At 37.2% G+C, this 21,348-nt stretch overlaps 1 protein-coding gene across 2 annotated transcripts in view; it reads left to right on the plus strand.

Annotated features, from left to right (window-relative positions):
• Window positions 1–21,348, plus strand: part of PPP3CA (protein phosphatase 3 catalytic subunit alpha) — a 321,661-nt gene that overhangs the window by 279,052 nt on the left and 21,261 nt on the right. For both annotated transcript variants that reach the window (XM_068975525.1, XM_068975523.1), the window contains exons 9-10: window positions 10,443–10,568; window positions 13,448–13,522. In XM_068975525.1, coding sequence (XP_068831626.1) covers window positions 10,443–10,568; window positions 13,448–13,522 — 201 coding nt within the window. The remainder of the gene's footprint in view (window positions 1–10,442; window positions 10,569–13,447; window positions 13,523–21,348) is intronic.

Raw genomic sequence — 21,348 nt, forward strand, 5'->3', positions numbered from 1 at the left:
GATATCCTCCCCACCCCCACCCCCACCCCCCCCCCCCACAAAAGCACTCATGCTTTTGCTTTTGTTTGACTCTGCAGTGAAAGTGTCATTGCTGGAGGCCACTTTCTAAATAGATTAGTTTTAGTCCAGTAGTCACCTTGCTTACATTTAAACATTTAATTAATGGGAAGTGAAAGTGAAGGTGTTAGTGTGTCTGACTCTTTGCGACCCCATGGGCTGTAGCCCACCAGGCTCCTCTGTCCATGTGGTGAAATAGAAAATCAAGATTTAAAATTTAGGAACTACTCTCACTATATATTTTAACTAAATTAAGCTACATATAATCTATATATCTTTGATCTAACGAATGACCTGGATTTCTTAACCAGCACCACTACAGGATTGTTCATTTCAGCAGTTTTCAACAAAATAAGTCTAGGCTTCCCTGGTAAAAAATCTGCCTGCAGTATGGGAGACCTGGGTTCGATCCCTGGGTCAGGAAGATCCCTTGGAGAAAGAACTGGCAACCCACTCCAGTATTCTTGCCTGGAGAATCCCATGGACAGAGGAGCCTGACAGACTACAGTCCATGGGGTCGCAAAGAGTCAGACACAACTGAGCAACTAACACACACATAACAAAGTATGATGTGGCAGTGGGTGAGGTAAGGCACCTGACGAGAAGAGCTGACTCACTGGAAAAGACCCTGGAAAGCTGGGAAGTATTGAAGGCAAAAGGAGGAGAGGGCGGCAGAGGATAAGATGGTTAGATAGCATCACCAGTGGACTCACTGGACATGCACTTGAGCAAACTCTGGGAGGAAGTCGTGAAGGACAGGGAAGCCTGCTGTGTTGCAGTTCATGGGGGGTCACAAAGAGTTGGACTTGACTTAGTGACTGAATAACAATTCTCACTTCTCACGAAGTTCCGCCCGTAGAATCAGTGCTCTGTGAACCCTTATCTGGGAATGCAGACAGGCCCTCCAGCGAAGCTGAGTCCTCGGTCCAGACACACTGTCAGTGCTCTGCTCTCGCTTGCGCAGGACCCATTAAGCCTCGCATCTTCAGGGGTTACATTCATTTTCTCGCAGATGGTTCCAAGATTCTTAACCTGAACTAAAACCAACTTCTCTAGAAGTCTAATTGTCAATAAGGCGTTTAACAGGAGGACGAATGGGAGCCATATATATGTAACAAGTTAAAGACATGAGTCAATGGATTATCACTTCCTTTTCATTATCTAGAGATTCTAGACCTTCAAGAGACTCAGTGACTTGCTTCCACGAATAAAGTAGATGACAAAAAAATAAAACAGTAGATATCAAGTATATGGGCTTAATGTTAACTCAGTTCCAAGGAGTTAATATTAACTAGTTGCTTGGAGAAGGAAATGGCAACCCACTCCAGTGTTCTTGGCTGAAGAATCCCAGGGACAGGGGAGCCTCATGGGCTGCCGTCTATGCGGTCGCAAAGAGTCGGACACGACTGAGGCGACTTAGCAGTAGCAGCAGTTGCCAAGCAACCTAGAACCATTGCAAGCTACAGGGTGGAAGAGTGTTCTATAATCGCATGCAGATACAGAAACAGATACAGATAAGATACAGGTACTAGTTTTCAGTACATCCCACCAAGGTACACTTAAACCCTTGTTATATATTTGGAGTGGGTATCAACAATAAGAGCAAGGAGAAGGGGGTGACAGAGGATGAGATGGTTGGATGGCATCATCTATTCAATGGACATGAGTTTGAGCAAAATCCGGGAGATAGTGAAGGACAGGGAAGGCTGGTGTGCTGCAGTCCATGGGGTTGCAAGGAGTCAGACACAACTGAGCAACTGAAAAATAACAACAGTGGACACAGTGTTTCCTATATCCATGCCATCTCCTTCAACAGTTTAAAGCTTCAGCTAAATCTCTCTCATTTAGTCAGGGTGGATTAAGTCATATTTTAGCATTGTAGTAGTATAGATTAGAACTTAAAGGAATGTTTTCAGTTCAGACTGATAGGGAAATCAAAACTGCTGATGACTCCTTCTTATTGACGTAGCAAAAAATATTTAACGGTAGCCATTCAAATTCTCTTGATGAAATTGTAATGGTAGAAATGATTCACAGTGTTTGACTGGACTTGAGCTAATTCCAAGGATCAATTTTTGGCTCAAATTCTCTGGACCCTAATATAATGATGTAACACATGAGGTAAGAATTGTAAAATGGCAAAATTATTAAAAATAGATAGCCATTCTCTCCTCCAGGAATTTAAAACTGAGTCATGGTACTTTACATTTTTCAGGTGCCAAAGACTTTATCCGATTGTATATATTATGAATAGTAACATATATGTTATTAATATTTTATTTGATTTTCATACTCTAAATATGACAGAACAGCTCATAATTATAGGCTTTCCTGGTGGCTCAGGTGGTAAAAAAAATCTGCCTGCAATTCAGGAGACTTGGGTTTGATCCCTGGTTTGGGAAGATCCCCTGGAGAAGGACATGGCAACCTACTCCAGTATTCTTGCCTGGAGAATCCCCATGGACAGAGGAGCCTGGTGGGCGAGAGTCCATGAGGTCACAGAGAGTTGGCCAGGACTCAGCGACTAAGCACGCAGCATGGTGCAACTCAAATAAATAATGAGAAATATTTGCTCACGTTCACATGGTTGCTGTGTGATAGAGACAGTATTATTTCTACTCTTATCTAGTTTAGACTCTTACAGTTTTGAAACAGAATTCAGCCTCTGAAAGTGGCATATTACTTTTTCCCAAAATTCTTTCAAGCATCCTTCAGACTTCAATTCATATGTGGTTGGTTATATTTTTAATATCCTGACAAGTTACATGTTTTGTGTTTTAAAATTTTTCTCTATTTTTTCTTTCTTCACCTATCTTCCTTCTTTCTTTCCTTCTTCTTTTTTTCAGTCTTGTCTTTTTTCTCTCTCTCTCTTCCCTTAAACTTTTACTGCAACCAACACTATTGAACGTTAACCATGTGCCAGGTATGGTACAAAGCACAATAAAAGAAAACAAAAGAGATCTGTGCCCTCTTCATCCCTTCTATCATCTACCTTCCACTTACTTTACTCAAAACGCTGTGTTTGAATAATACTTGATTCACAATTTACCAGTGCAGTGTTAAGAAGGAAAACGCATAACACACATACAGTCATTCAGTGACACACAGACATAATCATAAGATTGGCTCAGACAATTTCACAAATACAGCTAGTACAGTCACCTGCCTTTGTGTAAGATAATATCATCTGCATTTTCTGTAGGAGACTGTGACAAAGCAAAAGAAGGTGTTAGAGGTGCCGTGAACGAGGCATGTACAGGGTTAAGAGGAAGAATAAGGGTTAGACGCAGGCATAAAAGAGTTACATATACAGAAACACATGTGTACAAAATCATTAGCTCTTAGCTTCAAGATAATTACATATACCTACTATTTGTATCCAGGAATACTAAAATATTTCAAGTTGGTGAAATTCAGTCACTATGTGGAAGTCACTAAGCATTGCCTGTGAGGTGTGCTATCTTAAGTATTGAATTGAGTGATTTGAGCATTAAATTTCTCAAAAAACACACACTAAAGATTATTATTATGACAAAATTACCTACAAATTGAAGACTTGAAGTCCATCTTAATAAATGACTTGAATACTTACTTTTACCTGAACTTATGAGCCATAGAGTAAGGGTGAGTTATAAGAACAGCCCTTGCTCACCAAATATAACAACCCTCATGAACTAGTAAATTTCCTTTGACCTAAGTCATGCCTTTTACCTGGGTTACTAATAATAAAAAAGGAATCATTTTAAAACAAAATCCATCAGGCAAGTACAGGACATGGAGAAGGGAAAAAAAAAGGAGAACAAGAGTTAGAAATCAGATTTCTAAATGGAAAGAATCAAGAGAGATTGTGTTCATGGATGCTATAACATGTAGTATGATAACTATGCATTTATGTAAATGTACATATATGTCTTCCCAAATTTTTAAATTAAAATTGTCCCCCACCCAAAAATAATCTTTATGGGAAAAAGTATATTTGAAAAAGCATACCAGCATAATCTTAAAACACCACCAAAGGACATTTTGAGTACATAGTCCTACCTCAAGAATTTTATCCATCAGGCTATCATGCCTCCTCCTGTGATGGTAGGACTTTGCCAAAAGAACACACGGATGCTAGTTTTTCTACTAGGGTGTCTGCGGGTAGGAGAGTTGAAAGGAAAAAACATCCTGGGACTATTATGCCTGGTTTTTTCTTGCTATTTCTGGTTCTGGATGTCTTACAGTGATTCTGAAGTGCCCTCATTTGCTTTCCTCTCATCTTTGTTTCCTTTCTGTCCTTCCGTCCTATCTTTTGAAGAGGGCAGTACACGGTCAATTAAAATTAAAGAGATGAAAAATGTTAGCAGAAGGATCAAAAGAATAAACTTCATCATTCCTCTTCTGGTGGGCTCTTCTCCTCTGCTATTGAACAACCCTGCTAGTAGTATTGAGAATGCCTGAGGTATGTTGCGACTATTACAGTCACTAACCTGAAGGCCTTCAGAAAAGGAGCTCTATGTTTCTCTTGAAATCCTCTTGGACTGCGTTGGGCCCATGATTTGGTGAGTTAGTCAGATGCATCTTATCAGCAATATTCTGCTCGTCTTCAGTTGCCCCTTGTGTCCCACTCTTTGAGACTGCATGGACTGCAGCACTCTCCTGGAGCAAACTCACGCCCACTGAGTCAGTGACGCCATCCAACCATCTCATCCTCTGTTGCCCCCTTCTCCTCCTGCCTTCAATCTTTCCCAGCATCAGGGTCTTTTCCAATGAGTCAGCTTTTCACCTCTAGTGGCTAAAGTGTTGTAGCCTCAGCTTCAGCATCAGTCCTTCCAATGAATATTCAGGGTTGATTTCCTTTAGGATTGACTACTTTGATCTTGAAGTCCAAGGGACTCTCAAGAGTCTTCCTTATCACCACAGTCAAATATTTAGATAACTTCTCTTAAACTAGAAGCTCTCTTTTGACCTTATGTTTTTGTCATTTACTGCCCTATCATCAGCCTCCCTGGTGATGGCAATTGTAAAGAAGATGCTGAGAAATGTTACCAAGTTTGTGTGAAATACTAGATTTTGTGTCTCATCAAAATTTCAGTTTTCAAGTAAGAGAGACTCCTTTACAGATTTGGATTTGGTCTAGCAAGTTAGTGCATGGCAGAGAAAAGACTGAATTAAAATCTAGATGCTGTTCCTCAGGTTTCACTATATTAGAGGGCCTTGTTATATCACTAGATATGATAGAGGTCCAGTACCCCTTCCTATTCCCAAGTGGGAGCAGTCTCTTTATTGCTGATTTTATATCTATCTTCTGCATAAGCAAGATGAGACCAGTTAATTGGATAGCTTTGCTGCCATAATTTTGGTATCAGAAAAAGAACTGGCAGTCAGGTCTCCAGATCCAAACAGATTAATACTCTTTGTCTCATACCAGATTTCTTCTGACTGTTCTTCACACCTGCATGTACAATGGAAGAGCATTTGTTGCCGTGCTTTCTGGTCTGTTCTGAATTATGGTCGGTAACCTAAGGCCCGTATGTGTGTCATCTCCTGTCCCCTGGCCTCTAATACAGTTGTTAAAGGACACGAGGTCATGTATAATTGCCAGTGGAATAAAGGAGGCCCTTGATGATAGACTTCATTCTTTTTCCCTCCCTCTATTTCTCAGACAAGATCTCAGGAGGTGATCTCAAGTGATTCTTGAAATACAACCGTTTGTATTATTTATGTGGCCGGTGGAGATAAATGTCTTTCAAGTACTTCAGAGGAGAGCATCCTGTTAGGGCTCCAGTTGAGCTTCGTAATTCCAGTGACAGAGGCTGGCGGCAGGGGCGGAGGATGTGGGAGGTGGAAGATGAAATGTTAACTGTGAATTTCGTGACTGGATATTTGGGACTGTTCTGGTTCAAATTTTTTTATACATTTTTGTGATAAATATATTATACAAAAAAAATCAAAATTCATCAGTTATTAATGTACGATTATTCAAGAAGTGTATTTGCATGAGTATTTTATGTGGCTGAAGAAGAGAATACATATTGCTGCATTTGCATATTTAAATGAAAGCTATTGTTTTTAATATATTGAAAATTAAGGGAAAAGGTTCTATTAATGGCTTTTAGAATTACTGAGAACATTCATCAGTCTTTGCATTTATGCTGAGATCTTCGTTCCAGAAGTCTGTTAACATTATTCAGATCTGAAAGAGGTTGTGTAAATTATCTGGATAAACCCACGTAGTAAAAAGTGAGGTAACAGACACAGAGACGTTAAGTGTTTTGGGGTCTTGTGAGTAATTCATGACAGCATTCATCTTTCAGTTTGGGCGTCTGGGCTTCCAGTCCAATGCTCCCTTTTTAAAAAAAGGAATGAACATGGAGGGAGAATCTGTGTCCAACACTTGGTAGACCTGGAATGATTTATGCAGTTAGGGTGAAATAATTGTGAAATACTGAAAAGATGAGGGACTTCAGATTCAAAACCAAACTGAGGTTTGCTGCTTCTCATGTGTGACCTTGGACAAATAACCTCTTTGCTTATTTTGAAAATGTAAATAAGAACCACTTTTTTGAGAGATATTGTGAAGGTATTTGATTATTAAACACCAAATATAGTGCCTGGTATAGAGCAGATGGGCTTTCCAGGGGGCAGTAGTGATGCAGAACCCACCAGCCAGTGCAGGAGACGTAAGAGACATGGGTTCAATCCCTGGGTCAGGAAGATCCCCTGGAGGAGGGCATAGCAACCCACTCCAGTATTCTTGCCTGGAGAATCCCATGGACAGTGACGCCTGGTGGGCTACAGTCCATGGGGTCACAGTGAGTCAGACACGACTGAAATGACCAAGCCTGAGCACAGGAAATACACAGAGCAGATGCTTAGAAAATGTAGCGTGTATTAAATGGTATTATTTCTGTTGCTAATAAACAAAAATAAAATCTGTAAACAGTATCTGCATTATCGGTAGGCACACAGATAAATTGTGTTGAGCAGTGTCAAATGAATAAATGCTTTGTGTCACCAGCAACAGAACTTCCGCTTTATCTACTGGACAAGCTTTATCCACACTAGTGAATGTGCATCCTATTTCATTTTTCTCAAATGTGTATTTTGGCAAAAAGCTAAAACATCTTTAATTTTGAACATCATATTCAAAGTTAAATTAGTATAATAGCTCGGACTGGAATTCAAATATTGATCACTTAGAAGAGACAGAGGGATGTTAGAAAGAAGATGGATTTGGTGTCAGTAAAAGCTGAGTTTGAATTGGGAGTGAAATCTTCTAGTTCTTTGTTGCATGATCCTGAGACAGTTATTTTACTTCTCAACCTCAGATCCTTAGTCTATAGCAAGAGGGCAGTCACATCTGTTTCTCAGATTTGTAATGAGGACTAAATGACTTATTATCGAAAGCCTCCCTTTTCTCCTGGGTACTCTCGGTTATAACACTTACTTCTTTCTTCCTGCTGCACCACCCTAAGCTAATAAAAAGTGGGGGAAAACTTAGAGAAGAAATTAGTCTTCAAAAAGGCAACTTAGAACCTTAAAAGATTCTTTTGAAGACGGGAAGATCCATTCCTGCTAAGAATATGCAGTATTTAAAAATAGTGTAAATACCATTTCCATGAAGCTGGTGCTCAGAGACCAGGCAGCTAAGCTGAAAGGACTTCACCTTTCTCATCTAGCAAAGGCGATGTTGTCATTTGCCATGATTTTTTCATTTTGCACGTTTTTAATACTGTGTGAATGTATCCTTAGGCCAAATGACATATCAAATCAATGATAGGATAATGAAAGAATGAGTTTACAGAAGTGTATGGAGGATTCAGTATTCTATAGGAAGACAGTAACTCAGTGTTGATTATACCATCTGTAATTCTTGTCCCCAAACCATCTGTGATTCTGTTCTCTGGAATTGGGTTAGTCAGCCTGAAATATGATTCAAAGAAAAAACCTCACTGTTATCAAGTATGATTTTTGTTAGGAGTAAGCTGCTGAAAACATCCACTTATTGTTCAAGTGCAGTATGATGTATGTAGTATGCAAAGCACAGAAAACTATACATTCTTCTCATACTCTGCACTGATTATCCCCACCAAAATTATATTAGTTCTGAGCCGCACTTGAACAGTCGCATTGCTGGTGTGACAAACATCCAGAATAGGATGTGCAGGTTGAGGGAGAGGTCAAAGGGATTAGGAGGAATTTTCTTGAAAAAGATGATGGGGGAAATATCAAGATATGTCCTTAGCTTTTGAGCGTCTATGCTAAGAAGATGGTGTGTGAAACATTGTTCATTCACTGAGTCATATCCGACCCTTTGTAACTCCAAGGACTGCAGCACGCCAGGCTCCTCTGTCCTCCACTATCTCCCAGAGTTTATTTTAGATTCATGTCCATTGAGTTGGTGATGCTTTCTAATCATCTCATACTCTGTTGCCTCCTTTTCCTGTTGCCCTCAATCTTTCCCAGCATCAGGGTATTGTCCTGTGAATAGGCTTTTCGCATCAGGTGGCCAAAATACCAGAGCTTCAGCTTCAGCATCAGTCCTTCCAATGAATATTCAGGGTTGATTTCATTTAGGATTGACTGGTTTGATCTCCTTGCAGTCCAAGGGGCTCTGAAGAGTCTTCTCCAGTAACACAATTCAAAAGTATCAATTCTTCAGCACTCAAACATAAACACTATTAAGTCTGCTGAAGGGTACTTTTCCTTACAGACATAGGGAGACATTGGGCATATACATATATACATAGAATACCTGTATTTAAATTAAATAATAAATGCAAATAGAGCTATAAGTCAAGGGCTTTGGGAATTCAGAAGAAAGACACTCATCAGAAGAAATCAGAAAAGATTTCAAAGAGGCGATAGTGTTTGAGCTGGGCACCAATGTATGGGAAGAATTTGGAAATTCAGAGGTTCTGAGAAAACATTCGAAGTGAAATAAAAATGTGGAGCTATGAAAACAATGTATGTTATAGGTATCATCAAGTAAGAAGAAAAGATGTTAGTGCAGACATTGATGCAAAAGCTCAAACCTAGCAAACTTACAGTAATTTTTCAAAAAAAAGAGATTTTTAAGGCCTATGTTTATGCATAGGAATCACATGCTATAACTAATCTTTCCCATGTAAAATCAGCCTAAAAATTTTAAAGTAGTAAGATAATTAATTTTTCTATATTTTAAACCCCCAGACAAAGCCATAAAAAACTCATTTGACATCATCTAGGATCTGTTCAGTAATTTCCACTAAGATAATGCTAATCATGGGCTTCCTAAGTGGCTCTGCGGTAAAGAATCCACCTGCAATGCAGCAGCCGCAGAAGACGCTGGTTCAAATCCTGGGTCAGGAAGATCCCCTGGAAGAGGGAATGGCAACCCACTCCAGAATTCATGCCTAGAGAATCCCAGGAACAGAGAAGCCTAGGGGGCTATAGTCCATAGCGTTGCAAAGGTTTGGACACAACTGAAGTGACTTAGCACGCACACACCCATGCTAATCGTGCCATCATAGAAAGTCTGCAGTATGAGAGTTTTGTTCTTAATGTTTAAAGAAACAGAAGTGTACTTGTTCTGTATTTTCTCAGAAGGGAGGACTAAGATCAGTAAGTAGTAAAGCTTTTGCTTCATTGAAAGTATTCACAGAGACCTGCTCACGCTGTGTCCTGATTGCTATAGATGAAATTCTGAACCTGGTTAGAAGGGAGGTCAGCTGTGCTCTTAGCATCTCTTCAGCCATAACATTCCATATGAGTATCAATCCAGCCTACAGACACCAGACAAACCAGAGTAAAGCAAGTAGATTTATTTTCCTATTCTTTGTGGATGGTGCATCCTTCTCAGAAGTCAAGGGTGGAGTCAGATACCAGCATATTATTTAAGGCAGAATTCAATCCAAACCTTTTACTTTATTAAGTCAAGATTGCAGTCTAGTTTAAATTGTTTGTCCAACTGTTGTGAGTTCTACTGGGAAAAAAAAAAAGTGTGGTTTAAAAGCAGTAGAAATAAATTCTGTTCAGATATTTGAGATTATTAAATTATATTGTACTAACTTACCTATGCCACTTTTATTTGTCTCATCAAATATTAAATAAGACTAAAATATTCTTGGCTGCAAAAAAACTTGATCTAATTCCTAGTGTTTGATTAACTATTTTTTATATATATTTGCCAAATTATAATGAATTTTCATATATAGCATTCATATATTTTGCAATTACATATCACACTGAGTGAAGATTAAATCCATAACTAGTATAAACATTCATGACAGATGAAGCTATTTCCCTTGATATTTTGGAGCTTAAGTCAATTAGTTGAATTTTCTTGATCAACTCAAGTCATGTGTAGAAGCAGAAATACATGCTTGTGAGTCTAATTTCCTTTTTTTTGTTTTTTTCAGCTGCAGTATTGAAGTATGAGAACAATGTCATGAATATCAGGCAATTCAACTGTTCTCCTCATCCATACTGGCTTCCAAATTTCATGGATGTTTTCACCTGGTCCCTGCCATTTGTTGGGGAAAAAGGTGTGTTGTGGAATCCTGGGATGTTCTTTTCTTTTTTTTTTTCTTTTTCTTTAGATATATTTAAAACAAATTATTTTACAATGTTGCATTGGTTTATGTTATAACAGTGCAAATCAGCCATTATTATACATACATCCCCTCCCTTCCTAGCCTCCCTCCTCTCCCCTCATCCCATCCCTCCAGGTCATCACAGGGCACTAGAAGGGGCTGTCTCTGCTACACACCAACTTCTCACCAGCTATCCAGGTGTAAACCTGGTAGTGTATATATGTTGATGTTACATAAAATGATACGAGAAGGAAGGAGAAAACGTGTGGCTCTTTTACCATGAAATATTCAGAAAGGGAAACCCTTTGGTCTAACCAATAAAACTCACAAGCTGCACCATAGGAGCAGTGATTTGAAAGTGTGTCATTGTACATATTATTAACATGTAATGGATGGAATTAAGGGGGAAATAAAAGAAATGAGAACTATTAGGATAATTTACATAATCTTATTAGAATAATCCAACTAAAAAAAGTAACATTCATAATTTTGACTGGCTTCAAGCTATAATGGCTACCTTCTCTTCTTACCCCTTTGTATTATAATTCAAAAGTTCTATTTTATTTTACAAACTACCAGTCAAAAGGTTGAGATAACCATGCTTTCTTCACATTTCTGATGTTAATAATAATCATTGTATGAAAGTGATTAATGTTTACAATATTTTGAAACACAGCATGTACAATAACAAAAAAATATATAATGATGGCTTGCTTGACAGTAAAGAATCCACCTGCAATGTAGGAGACATGGGTTGGACCCCTGGGTTGGGAAGATCCCCTGGAGGAGGAAATGGTGACCCACTCCAGTATTCTTGCCTGAAAAATCCTATGGACAGAGGAGCCTGCCACCATGGGTGGCAAAGAGTTGGACACAACTGAGCAACTGAGTGATGATAAATATTGTGACCATTAGATGAGATTCATATTTTAAAAGTTGTTTATTAGCATGCTCCAGTTTTTCAGAACAATTGGTCTTTCTTTCTTTCCTTCAGTCTCCCTTTATTTGTTTTTTATGTTTTGACCTAAACTGCAACAAAAATTTTGAGGAAAAGCCTGTACCCACTGAACTTGAGTTTTCCATTCAGGAGGCATGATGGTGATAGTCTAGATAATTCCTCAGGCAGTCTTCAGCATCACAGAGAAAGGGAATAGACATTGTAATAAACATAAGAGCTTGCACTTGTTTTAGAAAAATAATGGCCTATTGGGGAATTTTAGAGAAAAGCTGTACATTTTTCTGAAATATTTGTATATTTATGTTCATACATATATGTAATATATTAATATTAATATATATAATATTTATTTTCCTACAATCCTTGTTTATTTTTTTAACTATCCTTTGATGATTAAACCCAAGAAGTTATGAATTGTCATCAAAGAAGCCTTCCCCTTCAACACCAAAACAAGTCAAAAGTAAATTTTAAGAGTCAGTACATTTTAATTTTAATAGATAAATGTTCCCAGTACTCGGAGAAGGCAATGGCAACCAATTCCACTACTCTTGCCTGGAAAATCCCATGGACCGAGGAGCCTGGTGGGCTGCAGTCCATGGGGTTGCTGAGGGTCGTACATGACTGAGTGACTTCACTTTCACTTTTCGCTTTCATGCAATGGAGCAGGAAATGGCAACCCACTCCAGTGTTCTTGCCTGGAGAATCCCAGGGATGGGGGAGCCTGATGGGCTGCCGTCTATGGGATCGCACAGAGTCGGACACGACTGAAGTGACTTAGCAGCAGTTAGCAGTTCCCGGTACTACTCCATGTCAGCACTTCCTTGCACCCATCAGATCACAGATGGATGGAAAAGCACTGAGAATCCTGACAGCTATCCTTGAACACCCTTCATGTGGGTTGTTTCCATTAATTATTCAGATTTTTTGATCTGTGACAAAAGAATATAGTAATATATATGTGTACATAACTGACTTTTTGATAATGAAACTGAAGCTCTGGGTTAATGCTGGCCCCACTGAAGTTTCACCCTTTAACATATATATTTAATGCTAGAAGAACATTGATTTTAAAAATGAACTCTTGAAGAAATACTGGACAAGCTTCTTTTCACACTCATGATAGAACCCAACCTAACTTTTAAAAATGTTCAATGCAAATAACATGTAACTTAGTATAGTGTTGCAGTACTAATTTCTGTGTATAATGCTTTTATACAACCCTCTTTTAATCTATTTACTCAAGTGAATTTCTAATCAGTCTTATCTAAGCTTCATTTGTAAAACCTTTTTGAAAATGAAATTTAATGATATTTATATATCAACACATTAATTTTTTAAATCAATATTCCCAAAGCTATCTCAAATATATTAGTTCATCATTTATCAGTTTTTCTTAAACATAAGCCACATTTCTATCACTAAACTGAGTTCTCTGGGGGACTAAAAATTAAAAAGAGATCCAGCATTCACTTGGTCCCTGTGAACCTAATGTTTGTAACCTTGTCTAAATCTAACAGCCTTGCTGTACAAATAAATAAAAATTAAAAAGCATTTTCTCCTTCATGGATGTATACTATATTCACATCCACATTTTTCTTTGGTCCACTGTCTATTGACTGATACCTGGTCAGTGTTTCCATTAGATTTCATAGGCATGAGCTGATAATTTTAAGAATATAAAGTCTACATAGAAACACAAAGCCTGATATCTTTTATGATCTGAATTTTATAAAAACTATTATGCAGGAAATTCCATCTTCAATAGAGGTAAGGATATTACTGCCAAGCCTGCTCATTCACAGTGCTAGAGTAATAATTAATATTGCAGTAAATTTTTTAGACTATTTTTTCTTTCTTCCCTTTGTCTCCTCAGTGACTGAGATGCTGGTAAATGTCCTCAACATCTGCTCAGACGATGAACTGGGGTCAGAAGAAGATGGATTTGATGGTAAGAGCCTGGACCTTTGAGCTAATTCAGGTTCCTAGGTAGTTATTGGCATCTTACAGGTAACCCTAAGAGTAAATTTCTAAGATTTAGATTATGTGTAAATAATGTACTGTTGAGAATGAACAATGTTATGATATTTTGTAGTTGCCTTGAAGAAATATAAGAAACAAAATCCATGAGAGAATTTTCCCATCACCTTGCAAACGTAGTTGAAGCAGTAAAGTACTTTAATAACCATCTCTCAGTATCTCAAGTTGCTAAGTCACTTTTTTGGCTCTTTTAGTGAAATTGTTCCTGTCAGTTATTCAAATTTTAATGTATATGATAAAAGATAACTTCCACATTAACATATTGATATTTATGTCAACTTAATATCTGTTCATATCTGTAATAATTAAATACATTATTAGGGTTTTTTATTATTGTTTTTTTAAAATACTATTTGGTATTCGGTTACCTTCAGAGAGTACACTTTTCTATAAAAGACAAAGATTCCTGATGTGGATAGAGAGAAAAATTACTCTGGCTCTTACAAAAGGGCCCTAAAAGGGATGCTAATATACAAAAATGTAGTTGGAAGAGGAAAGTGCAAGAGCAAAGTTCACTTCCATAAGTGTTTAATATGTGACTACTCTGCACAGGGCACTCAGGATTCCAAAATGCATTAAAGACTTAAGAAGAAGTTGCAGTCTGATTAGGGAGACTGATGTGTAAACATAAAATATCAATAAAATAAGACATTATCAAATAAAAGGGGATGGTAGCAGTGGAAACGAGATGTTGTGACAAGTTTAAATTGATACAATTTTTTACCTTTTAGAACTGTACATGTGTAAAATGAAGCAAGAATGTAGCCTTTTCTGAAAGTTACTGTCTGAACAGCATGATTTAATATTTATTTGAGCTTAATACAAATCACATCTAATTTGTATTATAATACCTAACTCTTTGCAGAATACCTAACTCTTTAGGCAAAAATAAAATGAAAGTTTCCGTTCACTCCCATACATACAGTCTATATGCTTAGGTAAATTTAAAGGGTACAATTATTTCTACCATCTCAAGGTTTTTCTACTTCCTGTAACTTCTCTTGTCTTCATTACTTGTCTCCATGTTACTATTCTTTAGTCATATATCACATTGCAAGGGAATGTACAATACAGGGAAGACAAGAATTTTTTTAAACTTTTACTAGGTTAGAATGAGCTAAAAAAAATAGTTTATAAGAACTTTCTTAAGTAAACATATTGATGCATTTTAAAATATTCAGAAAACCAGTGGATGTTCTGTGCTTTATCCAGATTCTAGCTGTTTCATATGTTAAAGCCACGGTTTGCCATTGTTAACTTTTCCAGGTATAGTTAGATGGTTATATACCATATATAACTATCTATATATAGTTAGATCGTTATAATACCATCTAAGAGATATTAAATCTTCCTAATGGAAGGTTAGAAAGATATTCTTTTTCCCTCAAGAAAGAATACTAACCTTAAAAGTCAGCAAGCGTTTTGTAATAGACACCTTTCACTATGTTTCTGTAATTCCTCAAAAATGAAGATTAAGTAGCATTCATACAGAGGTGTTCCTCTCTTAACAAATCTCTGTTTTAGCGAGGTTTATTGACCAATAATTATTAAATATGTAGCACATGGTATAAAATAAGTAGCCCTGCATATGATTGTAATTATATGTTAATTCACTCATTCAGTAAAAATATATTGAGCACCTACTATGTGCTGCCAGATCCTAAAGCCAAAAGTACCTGCACATTTCAACAGTGCTGGTGTTTCCTGCACAGTTGAGTATCACCAAGACTGCCTCAGTGTTTACTGCACTTTAGTGAGTTCCTTTACCCACTTGCTCAGTCATTTAATGAAAGGATGCATTTTGGAACTTCTCTGCTTTAAAATAATTAGTTCTAATCAATGTGCTGTGCTCATCAGCAGTTGCTTTTAAACCTGTTCATGCCAATGATAGCAGTGCATGTCCTTTCAGGGCACTTGGAAGAATTCTTTTCTTTCTAAGCAGACCCGTGAACTGTTTAACTACCATGTTTGAATCTTAGGTCATTTCTGCAGAGAAACAGCTCCAACTTCTAAATGCTCATATCTCATAAATTTGCTGTCTAAGGAAGAAAAAGGAAAATAGAAGTAAAGTTTTCATTACAAATGTGTTTAACTTAGGGTAGTATACATTTCAGAGTAAATCATCAGAAATGTTCTTTAGTGCTTTACTTACCACGACACAGAAATTATGGATTTCCTCAGAGCTACTCAGAGAACAACTTGAGAATCTTCCCAGAACTGTTTAACTCTTTTGGGGACAATAGTTTATTGAGAACATATCTTGTAGGTTTGTTTTTTTTTTTTTCTCCTCTCTTTTTGTATGTTATTTTCAACCTGAGGATCAAGGTTCCATTCTCCCACCCTGTTCCTCCTTTGGGCAGCCTGCAGTGTCTGTCTCTCTCTGGGGGCTGGCCCTATGTTCTATCAGGCTTCTGCACTTGTTGGATCCAGAGGTGAAAGCAGGAATCAGAAGACATCAAAGGACTTAATTAAAGCTCTTCCTTAACTTGCTGCTTAGTCTAAAGAGAAAGCATCTCTTGATGAGTCTTTATCAAACCTTTCTCAATATTTTGCTTAGTATCCAACATCAGCTATAAGATCCAGGATAGTAATGGTGCCTGCCCCTGGTGGCTCAGTTTTAATGAATCTGCCTGTTGCAGTGCAAGAGAGCAGGTTTGATTTCTGGGTCGGGAAGATCCCCTGGAGAAGAAAATGGCAAGCCACTTCAGTATTCTTGCTTGGGAAACCCCACGGACAGGGGAGCCTGGCGGGCTACAGCCCATGGAGTTGCAGAGTCAGACGTGACTTAGTGACTAAACAACGACAATGGTGCCTTTACAGACCATGCCTCTCAGAGTACCTTATCAGGGGCGTGTTTACAAAGTCTGTCACAGATGGGAGTTCTCCTCATGCCCTTGGGGAGTGCTAGGTGTGGGATTCATTTTGCTTCTTTTCCTCTGGGTTCTGTCAGCTCTCCTTTACCACTTGACAATGAAGGTGGCCATAGCTAACGCTTAGGTGTTAGACATCATTCCAAGTGGTTTATCTGTGTTAACTCTTACCCTTGTGACCAGCAAAAACTTATAATTAACTATGATTTATTTTATGGAAAGTTCCTAGGTGATTTATATTGTCCCTAATCCTCAAGACAACTTTTTGATATAGGTGCTATGATTATCCCACTTCTACATACAGAGCTCAGGGCTGTGAGGTTAAAACCTAAGGTCAAAGAGCTAGTGAACTAATGGAGCCTGGATTCGTGCCAATGTCTGCCTGTTTCTCAGACTCTTGAACTTTCCACAAGCTATAGTTATAGTGCTTGATTTTTTTTTTTAACAGCATGATGAGGTTTTTTTTTTTTTGCAAAACAACACTATTAGCAAAACATGATATACTTTAGTTTGTTCTGTGAAATAATCATAAAATAAATAGTTTTTTTGCACAATCATTTGGCCATGAAAGTCAGAGCAAATAAAATAGTTTTGTTTTACTCCTTTAACCTTAATTCACTCCAAGAAGTTATGTGTTTGATAATAAGAAAAATTTTATTGCATCTGAATAGACAAAAAGTCTCCTGGCTTGCCTAGGCTTCTGCTGGGTAGAAATCATGTCATGAATTTCTGCTCCTCAGCTTCTGCTTTACAAATAAAGGAATTTGATAGCCTGTCTAGAAAAAGATCACTGTTTTAAATTGGTCTGTGGTTCTTTTCTGTTGAAAATAAAATACAAAACTTCTGTTATCTTGTAAAGTTTTGAGGCAGTTCAATGCCAACTGAATGTCTTTTGAGGATCTGGTTTATATGTATTGGGGTCTTTGATTCCTGTTTCCACTTCTGATTTTGGATGAGAAAAGGATAGTCTGGTTTTAATTTGGGTTTGTTATTCCCCAGTATATGTCAGAGAAGAACGAAATCCAAGTAGATGTATCTCATTTAGTAGTTAATTCTCATTAATGAAGAAGACTAATTTCAGAGCACGGATTAGTAAGTGATCCCGAAGTGTGTGGGGTGGGAGGCAGAGAAGCTGACAGAAATCAAGCAATCTCCATCACAAAGCTTTCTTTACTGTTCAGTATTATAAGAAGGAGGTCTGGAATAGCATTAAAAGCCTAATGACAGTTTCATGAGTTAGAAATATTTATTTGAAACTTTCTTTTTGTCTAAAATCTTAGACTCTGAGATCACTATCTTATATATATGTATATATACATATATGTAAGCAAGTTATGTTTGAGACTGTGATATGTGATAAGTCTGGCTAAGAGGAAAGAACTGTGGAGGTAAAACTGAAATCCTGTAGAATAAGAAAGAAAAAATAATAAAAACTAATACATTTCAAGCCAAGTATAGTTTCAAGCTGCCCTGGAAAGACTTAGGATTAAATTAGAATTTATGTCTCTGCTTTCATCTAAAGGAGCAAACCACATGGCGGAACTCTTGTCCTTTGTCCACATTTTTGCCTTATCCTAATGTTAACCACAGGCAAGTCACCGAATATGGAATCAGAGCAGTTTTTTGCATGCCTCTACGAAACCATCTAAATTGTATACAAGAAAATTATCTTCCATCATCTGCTTTGGATTATTAGATAATTCTTCAAATCTAATATCACAGGTTCCAGAGTGTCTCCCCACTGCTTTCTGTCTAACTTTAAAAAATTATGCAGAACTTTTTAAAGTGCGAAGTTGGAAATTAGTAGGACTTATGTGACATCTTACTAGTCCTTGAGGAATACATCTTTAAGGACTCGGGTAAATCATTTTCTACCGAAGCTGTATTTGTTTGCCGTGATGAGTGTTTGAGATGAATGTCATCTTAAAAACTCCCTTCTGCTTTGTGCATCTGGCAGCACATGTACTGAGAACCATTAGCTTAGAGCTCTTCCTATGGCTGTAATCACTGTCATTTCGGAGCAGCTCATTTCAGCATCTCACATTTCAGGTTCCCAATCTGAAGGGGAAAAAAAAAGTTATGTCCTATAATAATTGGCAGTTTGGGAGCAAAAGTATTACATTTAATATGAAAAAATTCAAAGAAATGTTTAGACATACTACCAAACAAAGAACTCTGAGGGCACAGTGGCCATATGATTCTTGTTCTATCAACCCTCAGTATAACCTGCCATCATCTTAAAAGCTATGTTTGAGAAAAAGCAAATACTTTTTTCAAGCTTGGAAAAATGCTTGGAAAAAGAACAAAGGATGAGTTGGGTTATAATTTAGAAACTGAATAAAGTATTTCAAGGTTGAGGTGACTAGATTGGAACAATGATAGTCTTAACAATAAAAGGAAGAGGGAGCTATTCCAAAGAGCAGCCAAGGACTTAAAACTATGGACTCAGTGGGCAAAGAAAACTAAAGCAGGTTTGGATGGTTCAAACCTTGGTACCTAGGAGGATGAGAACAGTTATGGAAAAACTTCATCCATTTCAGGAGAAAGATGCGTTTAGTGTAGCAATCCCCAACCTTTTTGGCACCAGAAACCTATTTCATGGAAGACAGTTTTTCCACGGGCCAGGGATGTGTGTCGGGGGGGTGTGGGGGTGGTGGGAAAAGGCTGGTTTAAGGATGGTTCAAGCGCATTACGTTTATTGTGCACTTTGTTTCCATTGTTATTATTTCAGCTCCACCTCAGGGTATCAGGCATTAGATCCCGAAAGTTGGGAACCCCTGGTTTAGTGGTAGACATGAGTTTGAGTAAAAGTGACATGGCTCTGGAAACATCCAGACAGGATTTGGAAATGAAGCCCTGGAAATTGGGAACGAAATTGGAGCAGGTGACTGAGGCTTTGTGTTAAAAGTCACAGTTGAACCTACTAAGAGTCAAATGTGCCTCCAAATTTACTGATGTGGGAGGAAATATCAGAAAGTTGAGCACTGGTCAGGAAAATTATCCCTTGTTTATGAAGCTGAAGAAAGATAAACAAATGAAATAGAGAAAAGAGTGATGAGGGAAAGACAGTGAGAACCAGGATTGTGGAGCAGTTCAAGCAGCAGCTGTTTAAAAATATTTGCATCAAATGCATAAAAATTACTATGAGATATAAATCTTACCAGAAAACCAGAAAATGAAACATTAGGGTATCATTTGGTCAGATAAAAGATTATTGGAAAGAGGCAAATAGCAAAATTTGTTTAATGTTTATAATAGCTAAAAAAGGAAATTGAAATTATTTTCTAAAACGCCAAATACTAAAATAATACTCAAAGCACCTCAATTTTTATATCATGGTATATTTCTATTTTATTTTCAATAGTATTTTTAAATTTCTATATAAAATATTCATAGAATACCATTTTCTGTATATTCAGTGGTAAATAAACACATGGTCTCTGCTGTCATTGAGCTGAGAGTATAGTACAATAAGAAACCAATTTTAAATAGTTTGCTTTCACAGATGATTTAGATGGTTGGAGGAAGGAGTGTAAATTGGAATAAAATATGTGATAGTTGGAGGAAACATAAGGGCATCTTTCTTGTTCTCTTCTACTTCTGACAAAGAAAAGAAAAACACTTTGTGTATTTTACTGTTTTAAGAAGTATGACCATGTGAGAAATCCATGTAATTTTTCCAAAAACTTACATTTCAAAGATGGATATCAGCTTATCAGTTTTAAGTTCTCATATCTTTTTAAAAATAGCTGAATTTGTATTATATAATTGGAGAAAGGAAAGGAAGACATCTATTAAAAGAAAGACTAGTCAATATTTTGTAAAAGTCTTTGTGGTTGCTTGTCATACTTTTGTTAATTACTTTCCAGTTTATTGTTACTGTTTTAAAATTAATATTTCAGTGTGTAATTTAGAGGCTAAATCAGTTTGGTCGCATAAATGTATCCTTTGTACTTTGTTCCCTTCATAGTACAGGTAATTGCCTTTTTTCATCATGATTATGCTATAAAAAGGAAACAAATTTTATATCTAGTATATTATTAAAACTGAAACATGTCTAAAAATGTACACAGGTATTTACTAGATACTAGGGTATAAATTCCCATCCATATATAGGGCTATTAATATTTGGGGGCCTGGACTACCAAACAAGACGCCTGGGTAGCCATCATATTGTAGCCAGTATCATCAAGTCTGACTTATATGTGATTACAGTCATGAAAATCTTTTTAAGTTGCCAACTTAAAAGGTATAATAACACAGATATTAAAGGTACTTTTTTCTCTTCTTAGTACTACATGATTTTGCACAAATGAGTTTATTAGCTGGCATGATTTTCACATTAGAGAAAAGTGCAGACTTTGCAGAATGAACTAAATGTTATATACAGCTCTCTCCCTATTAATAAGTAAGTGTGGTAGTTGCTCAATCATGTCCAACTCTTTGCAGCCCCATAGACCATAGCTTGCCAGGCTTCTCTGTCCATGGGATTCTGTAGGCAAGAATACTGGAGTGGGTTGCCATTTCCTTCTCCAGGGGATCTTCCTGACCCAGGGATTGAACCTGGGTCTGCTACCTACATCACAGGCAAATGCTTTAACCTCTGAGCCACCAGGGAAGTACCATTTTCTTTGTACTAAAGCATTTTGTGGGTCCAACCTCTTAATCTGAAGATTGTACTTAGAATAATTACTAATTGATTGAACAATGGCAGAGTTGTTATAAGTCCAAGGTTTGTCAAACAGTCTCTCTATAATTGTTTGATCTCAAGTGGCATGTTTAAAGGCTATATGAAAAGGTTTAATAAATGCTCAGAAAATCTAAAGTTTAAAAATATTTTTCTATCAGGGTAGTCTTATTTTTGTTC

The sequence above is a fragment of the Capricornis sumatraensis genome, chromosome 7 (assembly GCF_032405125.1).
Source record: "Capricornis sumatraensis isolate serow.1 chromosome 7, serow.2, whole genome shotgun sequence".
Lineage (NCBI taxonomy): Eukaryota > Metazoa > Chordata > Mammalia > Artiodactyla > Bovidae > Capricornis > Capricornis sumatraensis.